Below are 12,308 nucleotides of genomic sequence, written 5' to 3'. Positions count from 1 at the left end.
AGTCTCTGGGTGAACTGGGAGCCGAGCTGGTTAACTGCACCACTAGGGACTCCTGCTACCTCAGTTGCCACCCTTCAGCTGCTCTCCAACTGCCAAAAGCTTTTTGAAATCTCTCTTCCACTCATGGCCTTTTTCTTGTTCTCCCCATCTCTGGGGTTTCTACTTTGTTCTCTTCTTTCTCTTTCATTTTAGGGGGCATTGAAGGGAGAAGAATAACTACATGTGGATAATCTTCCACTTTTTATGGAAAAGGTGAAGCGTATGTTGTGGTTCTTCAGCATTTTCTCTGAGAAAGCCCTTTTTAAATACAACAGGAAAAAAATAAAATAACACTCCCGTATTTAAAACTGCTTCCTAGTAGTACAAAATACAGATATTTCACAAAAATCTTGGCACACAGAGAAGCCATCCTTTTATTTCCCAACATGCCAGTCTGTAATTCAGTCGTATTCATTTTTAATACCACCCCACTTTTAAAAACCCACATACAATAAAAGAACTCTACAGCTGGTCGAAATGGCTAACATTACTACATATTGTACCATCCCCCCCCCAAGTTGTCTTATTATTTCCTTAATTCCTCAGAGAGTCCTTTATTAGTTCACCTATTGAGTCTGTCTCCTTCGTCATCAGTTCTCCTTCCAGGTCCAACAGGGTGTGTTTACTTCCATGATGTCAGCCACTCATGCCTTTCTAGGTCGTCGTGAAGATTAAACGTGATTATGGAGAAAGCTGGGACAGAGCCTGGAACCTGGCTAGGTTATTGTTACTTTTTATAATCTTATTGTGGTCAGAGGGCCAAAGGGAGACTTGTTGCTCAGGTGCCACTCGGCTTCCATGAAGGGTGATAAAGAAACTGGAAATGGATAATGGTGCGCGACATGATAGACACAATTAATGTCACTGAATTATACACACAGAGGATGCTGAAGTAGCAAACATTTTGTTACATATATGTTTAGCAAAATTAAATATAGATATAGCAAAAATTTGTCATTTCAACCATTGTAGGTGCACCATTCGTGACATTAATGACGTTCACTGTGTTGTGCTACCATCATCACTGTCCATTTCCAAAACCTTTCATTGCCCCAAGCACCCCTTAAACAATAACTCCCATTCCCCCCTCCCTGGAGTCCCTGCTAACCACTAATAAACTTTGGTCTCTAGGCATTTGCCTGTTCTAGATATTTCACATAATTGCAATCATACAATATTTGTGACTGACTGACTTCACTCAGAATAATGTCTTCAGGGTCACCCATGTGTGGCATGTGTCAGAGCTTCATTTCCCTCTATGGCTGAGTAATGTTCTATTACATGGATATACCACATTGTGCCTATCCGTTCATCTGTGGTGGACACGCTTGGATTGTTTCCACGTTTTGGCTGTTTATTGTAAATAGAGCTGCTTGAACATTTGTGTATCAATAGATTTTTTAACTCTACAGTTTATTATTCTGTATGCTTTTCAAACAACCATACCTAGTTTCTCTTCTCTTTATTCCACGCCTTGAGCCCATTTTTGGCCACCTTAGATACTGACAATGCTCCTTCTCCTCTCTTTCATGCTGTGAGCACCTCACTCTCTACCTAAGAAGCTGGACAGTTTCCTAACTGGGTGTTTACTGGCAGAGAACAAGGCCAAAGACTCGTTATTTTGCCTAATGTCTACTAACAAATCAGCGACCAAGAAAGACCTATGCCTTGTTGTGCTTTCGCTGTCCCTCCTTGAGATAATTAGAACTCAATTAAACTACACAATCATGGATCTGGGGTGTCTACCTTCCTTCCACAGGACACTTACTCAAATTTACTTTTTAAACTGCACAAAGCTGAAAATGCTATATAAATTTGGTTTTACAACACTTCCATCCTTTTTGCCTTCTATGGCTGACGTGTGTGAAGGTATGCAGAGTCTAGCTCAGGAATACTCTCTCATTCTCCGCCAGCAGAAAGCAACCCCAAAGAAGTACTCGCAGTTCAGCGCAGACGTGGCGGAGGCCATCGCCTTCTTTGACTCCATCATCGCGGAGCTGGACACAGAGAAGCGGCCGCGTACGGCGGAGGCTGACCTGCCCAGTGAGGACGTGGACTTTGATGGTAAGTGCCATGGAAGGCCACACGCCCCCGGAGGCCCCTAAGCGAGTGGGTTAGGGCCCCTGGCCGTGGGTTGAGTAGGCTCTCAGGAATCCCACCTCCCTGAGTAAAGGGAAACCCCACACCTGTGAGCCAGAGCCTGTTCTTCTCTTTGAAGCCTCTTGCTTTAGTTGTCTCAGCTGGCACTCCAGCCGATCCCTCCAGCACTCTGGGGCCAAATTTGGGCCCAGACTCCTCCCCTGTGATCCATTTACCGCAGCTGAGACAGGTCGGAATGTTTGTCAGACTCCATGAGAGGAAGCAATAGGGAAATTATTAAATAAAGGGAATAGACAAACTGTATTAAAAGAAAACTAGAAGCAACTAAGGTGTTCTTCATTGGGCGAATGGATAAACTGTGATAACATCCAATCAATGAAGTATCATTCAGCAATAAAAAAGAATGAGCTCTCAAGCTAGGAAGAGACAGAGGAAACTTAAATGCAAATTGCCCAATGAAAGAAGCGAGTCTGAAAAGGCTACATCCTGTATAATTCCAACCACAAGACACTCTGGAAGACACAACTATAGAGACAGGAGAGTCCCTGGGTGGTGCAATAACCGAAATGTTGGAGGTTCAGGTCCACTCAAAGGTGCCTTGGAAGATAGGCCTGGTTATTTACTTCCAAAAAATCAGCCATTGAAAACCTTAGGGAGCACAGGTCTACTCTGATACCCACAGAGTCACCATGAGTCGGAATCAAGTGGACGGTAACCAGTGAACTGGTTATAGAGATAGGGGAAAGATCAGCGGTTAGACAGGGGCTTAGGTGGCAGAAGCGTGGGGAAAAAATCCAGTTGCTGAACCTTCTTAAGTTAGCTTGGCCTTGAGGTAACACTGTCTGCTGGAGCGACTCTGACCTTTCACCCACTCTGCCACCCTTCTGCAACCCCCCTCCCGTCACACCCTCTGTGGCCTGCATGGTCACCATACAGGAGTGGGGATGTAGGCCAGGAGAGGCCCCAAGATGACCTCCCAGGCCCCAGTCCTGAGCTCTGAAGAGAGAAAGAAGGTGAGGGCTGAGAGCTCCCCCTTTCTCTTTACCAAGGTATATCCCAGGGTCTCTCCCGGTAGAGAGCAAAGAATTCAGCTGTGTTGATGAGTTGAGCCCATTTTGAAATTCTAGCACTCAACTGTCAGTTCCTTTAAACATTGTCCTAGCCTCAAGGTGTAATTAAGCAACGATTTTATTCAAGGAGGTTATTGGCCCCAGGATACAAAGGTAGCAGCAGCATTTGGTACAAATATTAAATCATTCGCAAGTGTTTTATCTAATGCTCCAAAGATTACATTCTTGTGGTTTATTGTTGTTGTTTTGCCCTGATAGATATTTGTCTATGAAGTTTGGTTTCTCACAGGATTCTGTAAAATTTCACAAACAGTTGTTCCTAATCCTGGTTTTACCGTGGAGGGTAATTTCTTTGCCCTCCCCTCCCAGGCAGCCCCTTCAGTTCCTGACAAAGCATAGCCCTCTCTCTTCCTGGGAGTCAGGCCTGGGAAATCCAGAATGTTCGAGAAAGGGCTGCAGATTCAAATGTCATCTCTGCAGTTATAGTTTCTTAATGACAATGACTTACAGTTTTCTACAATGACAGTAATATATGCTCATTGTAAATCATATTAATAAAAAATATTACCTGTATAATTCTACACTCATCATTGTTAACATTTTGGTGTATATCCTTTCAAAAATTTATTTCAGTATTCACACCTACCTACGTACGTGTCATCGCTAGCTGCCATGGAGTTGGCCTCTGACTCATGGCAACCCCGCGTACAACAGAATGAAATGCTTCCTGGTCCTGTGCTATCCTCGTGATCAGTTTCAGATCAGGCCATTGTGATCCACTGGATTTTCATTGGCTGATTTTCAAAAATAGATTGCCAGACATTTTTTCCTAGTCTGCCCTAGTCTGGAAGCTCCACTGAAACTTGTTCGGCATCATAGCAACACACGAGCTTCCATGGACAGATGAGTGGTGGCTGCACATAAGATACATTGGTAGGGAATCCAACCTGTCTTCCTCATGGAAGGCGTGATTTCTACCACTGAACCACTAATGCTCCCATATGTATTTATTATTTTTCTTGCTAGTTGCTGTTAAATTGATTCAGACTCATGACAACTCCATATGTGCAGAGTAGAACCATTCCGTAGGGTTTTCAAGGCTGTGACCTTTCAGGAGCAGATCACCAGACCTGTCTTCCCAGGCACCTCGAGGTGGGTTTGAGCTACCAGCCTTTTGGCTAGTGGTAAAGCCCTTAACAGTTTGCCCCTCCTAGGGACTCATAAAAGAAAAAAAAAAGGGGGGGGTCTCTGCTATTTTCTCATCTTCTCTTTTCACTTAACAATTTACAATAAATCTTGGGTATCTTTCCAACTCAGTAAATCTATATTCTCATTTTAATGGACACACAATATTTCATCGCATTCCTATCCTGTCCTTGGGTTTCTGGACCTTTCTAAAAACATGCTTTGACTAACATTGCTGGACATGAGCACTGCTGTGAGCTCTCAGTCTGACCCACCCTCTCCTTTGTCTTCTGCTCCTCTTGATGGCAAACGCTCCTTTCCCGGGGCTCCTCCTTCTTTCTCCCAGTGGCCACCAGCTCCCGAGAGCACAGCTTGCACTCCAACTGGATCCTTCGGGCGCCACGGAGACACTCTGAGGCCATTGCTGCCCGTGCCGTCCACACGCTAGATGGCCAGCTTTGCAAGAGCAGTGAGCAGAGGACCATGGGAACCCAGAGGAGACTCGAGAGGCACCCCATTTACTTGCCCAAGGCTGTGGAAGGGGCTTTCAACACCTTGAAGTTTAAGCCCAAGGGCTGCAAAAAAGAGTAAGTATTTGGGATAAAAAGTATCACTGAGTTGTCCTCATGTCCTCCAGACCCTTGGGGTGGTTCTGACAGTGGCTTCAGTCCCCGTCCTTCATGGCGAACATTCTCGTGTATTCTTTGGGGTGGGCCTTAGTTGTTTTGGCTCTTTTGGCGGTGTTACACTGTAGCCTGTTTCATGCTGTCACCTGCTCCCAACTGATGCTTTAGCTTTGGATCTGCCTCCCTTCCTTCTGGCCCCGTTCCTCCTCATGTTTCATGTCCCTCTGTCATTGTTTCCCCAAGTGCCACTGATGCAAGGGCACTGTGGGCTACAGATTTCACATATATATATATGTATGTACATAATATTTTTTTCAATTTTTTGTGAAAGTTTGCACAGCAAGTTAGGTTCCCACTTGACAATTTCTGTACAAAATGTTCAGTGACGTTAGTTACGTTTATCACAATGTGCCAACATTCTCCTTAATTGCGTTCAGTTTGTTCCCTTACCAGCGCTCTGGTTTCCCTGCCCCCTTGTCTTCTTGTCTTTGCTTTTGAGTAATTGTTGACCTTTTGGTCTCATACGGATGGCATTTATTTAGTGCACTGATCTTATGGGTAAGATTATTTTGTGTGCTGTTCTACCATTTCCCTAAAAGGTGATCTCAGGGGATAGGCTCAGTTCTAGGTTTAAAGACTGCCTCAGGGCGGTAGTCTCAGGGAGTCCTCTGTTCTCTACTGTTCAATTTGTATGGCTTTTTCTTTTTTTTTTAATAAGAATTTGAGTTCTGCTCTACATTTTTCTCCTGTCCTACCTGGGACCATCTGTTGTGACCTCAGTCAGAACAGTGGGTGGTGATAGCTGAGCACCATTTAGTTCTTCTGGTCTCAGGGTAGATGAGGTTGTGGCTTGTGTAGACTTGTTCCTTCTCTGACCTTTTTGTTACCTTCTTACTGTTTTACTCCTGGTGAGTAAAGACCTGTAGTTATGTCTTAGATGGCCGCCCACAAGCTTTTAAGACCCCAGATGCTACTCACTTAACTAGGAGGAGATCATAATTTTTTCGAACTATGTTGTGCCAATTGACTGTGTTGTCCCATGAGACTATGGTCCTGAGCTTTCAAATGCAGAAAACCAATCTTAAAAGGTGTTTGGTTATGTCTGTGGAGGATCTATACTCGTGTTTTCAATGAATATATGTGCCTTCACCCACTTATTTCTATTTACATGTTCCTGTAGATACTTCTGGAGCCCTGATGGTACAGTGGTTAACAGCTCAGCTGCTAACCAAAAGGTCAGCAGTTTGAATCCACCAGTCACTGCTTGGAAACACTATGAGGCAGTTCTGCTCTGTCCTGTAGGGTCAAGAGGAGTGAATCGACTCGTTGGCAACAGCTTTGGTGATCGGCAACAGCTTTGGTTTTGTTTTTTTTTTTATAGATACTTCTGTCTGTTCTCACCTATGTGTACACCTGTACCTACCAGTGTACCATCATGTCTGTACCTATCCATATGTGCTCAAGCACTTGTTTTTACTTTGGTTGTGCAGTGCTCACTACATCAACATTCAGTGTCACTTTTCCCATCACCAAAATAATAAGTCTCTATAATCTACAGTGTACTTTTCCCTTCCCTCTCCTCTCCCTGGTAACCATCAATGAACATTGGTCTCTCTTTATATATCAGCTCTTGTCTTCTTATAAAAGAGAGTTCATACAATATTTGTCCTTATGTGCTTATCTTATTTCACTTAGCATTATGCCCACCACCTCCATCCATGTTATAATATGTTTCATGGACTCGTCATTGTTCTCTATGTTTGAGTAGTATTCCATTGTGTATGTAGCACAGTTCGCTTATCCATTCAACCATTGTCATGGATTGAATTGTGTCCCCCCCAAAATACCCATGATTACCAGTATTGTGTGGTTGTTCTCCATTTTGTGATTGTAATTTTATGTTAAGAGGATTAGGGTGGGATTGTAACACCCTTACTGAGGTCACCTCCCTGATCCAGTGTAAAGGGAGTTTCCCTGTGGTGTGGCTTGCCCCACCTTTTATCCAAGAGATAAAAGGAAAGAGAAGCAAGCAGAGAGTTGGAGACCTCATACCACCAAGAAAGCAACACCAGGAGCAAAGCACGTCCTTTAGCCACAGAGTGCCTGAGAAGCTCCTCAACCAGGGGAAGCCTTCCTCCAGAGCCAACAGAGAGAGAAAGCCTTCCCCTGGACCTGATGCCCTGAATTTGGGCTTGTAACCTACTGGACTGTAAGAGAATAAAGTTCTATTTGTTAAAGCCATCCACTTGTGGTATTTCTGTTATGGCCGCACTACATGACTAAGACAACTGTTGTTGGGGACTTTGGTTATTTCCATTTATTTGCTATTGTGAATAAAACAGCAATGAGCATAGGTGTATATATGTTTGTTAATGTCATTTTTAGGATATATACCTAGGAATAGGATTGCAGGATGATAACCAAAACCAAACCCAACCTAGTGCCGTCGAGTCGATTATGACTTGTAGCGACCCTATAGGGTAGTTCTATTTCTAGTTTTTTGAGAAAGCTTCATACCATTTTCCCTAGTGGTTGTGCTATTTCACAGTTCCACCAGCAATGGATAAGAGTTACAATCTCCCCACATATTTGCAAACATTTATTGTTATCTTTTTTTGTTAGTTTTTAATCAGTGCCATTTTAGCAGGAGTAATTTTTTTTTAAGGTGGTATGTCACTGTACTTTTGATTTGCACCTCTCTAAAAAAATAATAATAATATATATATATATTTTTTAATGGTTAGTGATCCTGAACATCTTTTCATAAGTTTATTGTCTGCTTGGACGTACTCTTTGGTGAGGTTTCTGTTCATGTCCTTCGCCCATTTTGTGATTGAATTATTTGTCTTTTGGTTGTTGAGTTTGGTGCAAGTTTTCTGTAGATTTTAGATTAGACCCTTATTGGATAAGCCATTTCTGAAGATTTTTTTCCCAGTCTGTAGGTTGTCTATTTACTCTTTTTATGAAGTCTTTTTATGAGCATAAATTTTAAATTTTTTATGAGATCCCATCTATCTGTTTTGGCTTCTTCTATTCTGCATTTGTTATCTATTTTTACAAAAGGTTAGGTCCCATATTTTTTTCCCAGGAATTTTATGGTTTTGGATTTAACATTTAGGTCTTTGATCCATTTTGAGTTACTTTTTGAGTATGGTGGGGTGTGGGGCCTGTTTCATTTTTCTGCAGTTGGATATCCGGTTTTGCTAGCACCATTTATTAAAGAGACTGTTTCTGTCCCCACCGAATGGGCTTTGACCCCTTGTTGAACATCTGTTGTCTATAGGTGGCTGAGTTTAATCCTGAGTTCTCATTTCTGTTCCACCAGTCTATGTATTTATCGTTTTGATTACACAGGCTGTTTTGATTACACTGAATGTATGGTGTGTTCTGATACTGCGGTGTGAGGCCTCCGGCTTTGTTCTTTTTCTTCAAAATTGCTTTGACTATTCGGGGTTTCTTTCCTATCCATATGAAGTTGGGCATTATTTTTCCATTTCGGTAAAGAATGCTGTTGGGACTTTGTAACAACAGGATTGCGTTGTGCCTATAGATCACTGTAGGTAGAAGTGACATTTTCTCTATATTAAGTCTTCTAATTCATGAGCACAGGATGTCTTTCCATTTTTGTAGGCCTCTTTTAGTCTCTTGTAGTGTTTTATAATTTTCATTGTATAGGTCTTTTATGCTCCTGGTTAGGTTACTTCCTAGGTATTTTATCGATTTGGGGGTATTTTAGTTATCTAGTGAATTTGGACTTCTAGCCTACTAAAAGACTGTGAGAAAATAAATGTCTCTTTGTTAAAGCCATCCACTTGTGTTATTTCTGTTATAGCAGCACTAAAAAAAAAAAAAATTTTTTTTAGTGTTATTTCTGTTATAGCAAAAAAAATTTTTTTTTTTTTTTTTTAGTGCTGCTATAACTGAAATAACACAAGTGGATGGCTTTGACAAAGAGACATTTACTTTCTCACAGTCTAGTAGGCTAGAAGTCCAAATTCAGGGCATCAGTTCCAGGGAAGGCTTTCTTTCTCTGTCAGCTCTGGAGGAAGGTCCTTGTCCTCAATCTTCCCATGGCCGAGGAGCTTCTCAGGTGCAGGGACGCCAGGTCCAAAGGACACGCTCTGCTGCTGGTGCTGCCTCCTTGGTGGTATAAGGTCCCCTGTCTCTTTGCTTGCTTCCGTCTTTTATATCTCAAGAGAGTGCCTCAAGATACAATCCAATCCTGTAGGTTGAGTCCTGCCTCACTAACACACCTGCCGCCCATCTCCCTCATTAACATCATAGAGGCAGGATTTACAACATGTAGGAAAATCACACAATACCGGGAACCATGGCCCAGCCAAACTGATACACACATTTTTGGGGAGACAAAATTCAATCCATGACAGGGGGCTATTAAACATGGTGTTGTTTTCTTGATTTCTTCTTCGGAGTAGTCTTTGTTAGTATAGAGGAATCCAGTTGATTTTTTTTTTTTAATTGTGTTTTAGGCGAAAATTTATACTGCAAATTAGGGTTTCATTTAACAATTTTTATACAACTTGTTCCATGCCATTGGTTACGGTTTTCACAATGTGTCAGCATTCTCATTATTTCCATTCCATTTCTTCTGTTTCCATTGATCTAGCTTCCCTTCGCCTCCTTGCCTTCTCATCTTTTCTTTTGGGTAAATGTCGACTGTTTGGTCTCATATAGTTAATTGTTTAAGGGAGCATCCTGCGTGTGTCTCTGTGTGTGTGTGTTTAATCTTGTAAACAACTTCTATCAATAAATATTTTCCTATGTTGCGATTTTTTTTTGTGCTTTAGGTGAACGTTTACAGCTCCAGTTAATTTCTCATAAAAATTTATACTTGTATTGTTATGTGACACTAGTTGCAACCGCTATAATGTGACAGCACACTCCCCCTTTCCACCCCAGGTTTCCCATGTCCATCGAACCAGCTCCTGTCCATTTCTACCTTCTCATCCTGCCTCCAGACAGAAGCTGCCCGTTTAGTCTCGTGTATCGGGTTTTATCTACTTGAACTAAGAAGCACACTCATTACAAGTATTATTTTATGTTTTATGTCCAGTCTAATCTTCGTCTGAAGAGTTGGCTTCAGGAATGGTTTTAGTTCTGGCTTAACAGAGTACAGGGGCCATGTCTTCGGGGGTTCCTCCAGTCTCAGTCAGACCATTAAATCTGGCCTTTTTACATGAATTTGAGTTCTACACCACACTTTTCGCTTGCCCCGTTAGGGACTCTCTGTTGTGTTCCTTGTCAGGATAGTCATTGGTGGTAGCTGGGTACCATCAAGTTCTTCTGGTTTCGGTTTGATGCACTCTCCGGTTTACTTGGCCCTTTTGTCTCTTGGACTAATATTTGTCTTGTGTCTTTAGAGTTCATGCTCCTTTGCTCCAGGTGGGTATGGACCAATTGTTGGATCTTAAATGGCCTCTCACAAGTTTTTAAGACCCCATATGATGCTCACCAAAGTGGGATGCAGAACATTTTCTTAATAAACTTTGTTATGCCAATTGACCTAGCTGTCCCCTGAAACCATGGTCCCCAGATCCCCGCTCCTGCTACTCTGCCCCTCAGAGCGTTTGGTTGTGTCCAGGAATGTCTTAGCTTTTGGTTCAGTCCAGTTGTGCTGACTTCCCCTGTACTGTGTGTTATCCTTCTCTTCACCTAAGATGATTCTTGTCTGCTCCTTAGTTAGTGAATTCCCCTCTGCCGCCCTCCCCACCCTCATAACCATCAAAGAATGTGTTCTTCTGTGTTTCAGCCTTTTCTTGAGTTCTTATAATAGTGGTCTCATACGATATTTGTCCTTTTGCGACTGACTAATTTCGATCAGCATGATGCCTTCCAGGTTTATCCATGTTGTGAGGTGTTTCATGGATTCATGATTGTTCTTTATTATTGTGTAGTATTCCATTATGTGAATATACCATAATTTGCTTATCCATTTGTCTGTTGCTGGGCAACTAGGTTGTTTCCATCTTTTCATTGTTGAGAACAGTGCTGCAGTGAACATAGGTGTGCATATGTCTATTCATGTGATGGCCCTTATTTCTCTAGGATATATTCCACGGAGTGGGATTGCTGGATCGTGTGGTACCTCTATTTCTAGCTTTTTAAGGAAGCACCAAATTGATTTCCAAAGTGGTTGTACCATTTTACATTCTCACCAGAGTGTATAAGCATTCCAGTCTCTCCACAACCTCTCCAACATTTATTATTTTGTGGATTAGTGCTAGCCTTGTTGGGGTGAGATGGTATCTCATTGCAGTTTTGATTTGCTTTCTCTAATGGCTAATGATTGTGAGCACTTCCTCATGTATCTGTTAGCCTTGTGAATGTCTTCTTTGTTGTAGTGCCTGTTCATATCCTTTGCCTGTTTTTTAATTGGGTTATTTGTCTTTTTGTTGTTGAGGTTTTGCAGTATCTTATAGACGTTAGAGATTAGACCCTGATGGGATATACCATAGCCAGAAATTTTTTCCCAGTCAGGTTATCTTTTTACTCCTTTGGTGAAGTCTTTGGATGGGCATAAATGTTTGTTTTTTAGGAGCTCCGGGTATCTAGTTTCTCTTCTGGTGTTTGTGCCTTGTTAGTTATGGTTCGTATTCTGTTTATGCCATGTATTAGGGTACCTAGCATTGTCCCTGTTTTTTCTTCATGATCTTTATCGTTTTAGATTTTATGTTTAGGTCTTTGATACATTTTGAGTTAGTTTTTGTGCATGGTGTGAGGTATGGTTCTTGTTTCGTTGTTTTGCAGATGGATATCCAGTTATGCCAGCACCATTTGTTAAAGAGACTGTCTTTTCCCCCATTTAATGGACTTCGGGCCTTTGTCAAATATCAGCTGCTCATAGGTGGATGAATTTACATCGGGATTCTCAATTCTGTTCCATTGGTCTGTGTACCTGTTGTACCAATACTGGGCTGTTTTGACTACCATGACTGTATAATAGGTTCTAAAATCAGGTAGTGTGAGGCCTCCCACTTTGTTCTTCTTCAGTAATGCTTTACTTATTTGGGGCCTCTTCCATTTGTTTCTCCATCTCATTAAAAAATGTGATCAGGATTGCATTGTATCTATAGATCACTTTGGGTAGAATAGACATTTTCACAATGCTGAGTCTTCCTATCCGTGAATAAGGTATGTTTTTCCACTTATGTAGGTCTGTTTTGGTTTCTTGCAGTAGTGTCTTATAGTTTTATTTGTATAGGTCTTTTACATCTTTGGTTAGACTATTCAGAAGTATTTTATATTCTTGGAGGCTATTGTAAATGGT

At 41.8% G+C, this 12,308-nt stretch overlaps 1 protein-coding gene across 1 annotated transcript in view; it reads left to right on the top strand.

Moving 5' to 3' along the window:
* The window catches only part of C17H13orf42 (chromosome 17 C13orf42 homolog), a 43,216-nt gene that overhangs the window by 24,010 nt on the left and 6,898 nt on the right, over nucleotides 1–12,308 (top strand). The window contains exons 2-3 of the mRNA XM_023551345.1: nucleotides 1,956–2,103; nucleotides 4,741–4,981. Coding sequence (XP_023407113.1) covers nucleotides 1,956–2,103; nucleotides 4,741–4,981 — 389 coding nt within the window. The remainder of the gene's footprint in view (nucleotides 1–1,955; nucleotides 2,104–4,740; nucleotides 4,982–12,308) is intronic.

The sequence above is a fragment of the Loxodonta africana genome, chromosome 17 (assembly GCF_030014295.1).
Source record: "Loxodonta africana isolate mLoxAfr1 chromosome 17, mLoxAfr1.hap2, whole genome shotgun sequence".
Lineage (NCBI taxonomy): Eukaryota > Metazoa > Chordata > Mammalia > Proboscidea > Elephantidae > Loxodonta > Loxodonta africana.
This window is presented reverse-complemented; position numbering and strand designations above follow the sequence as displayed.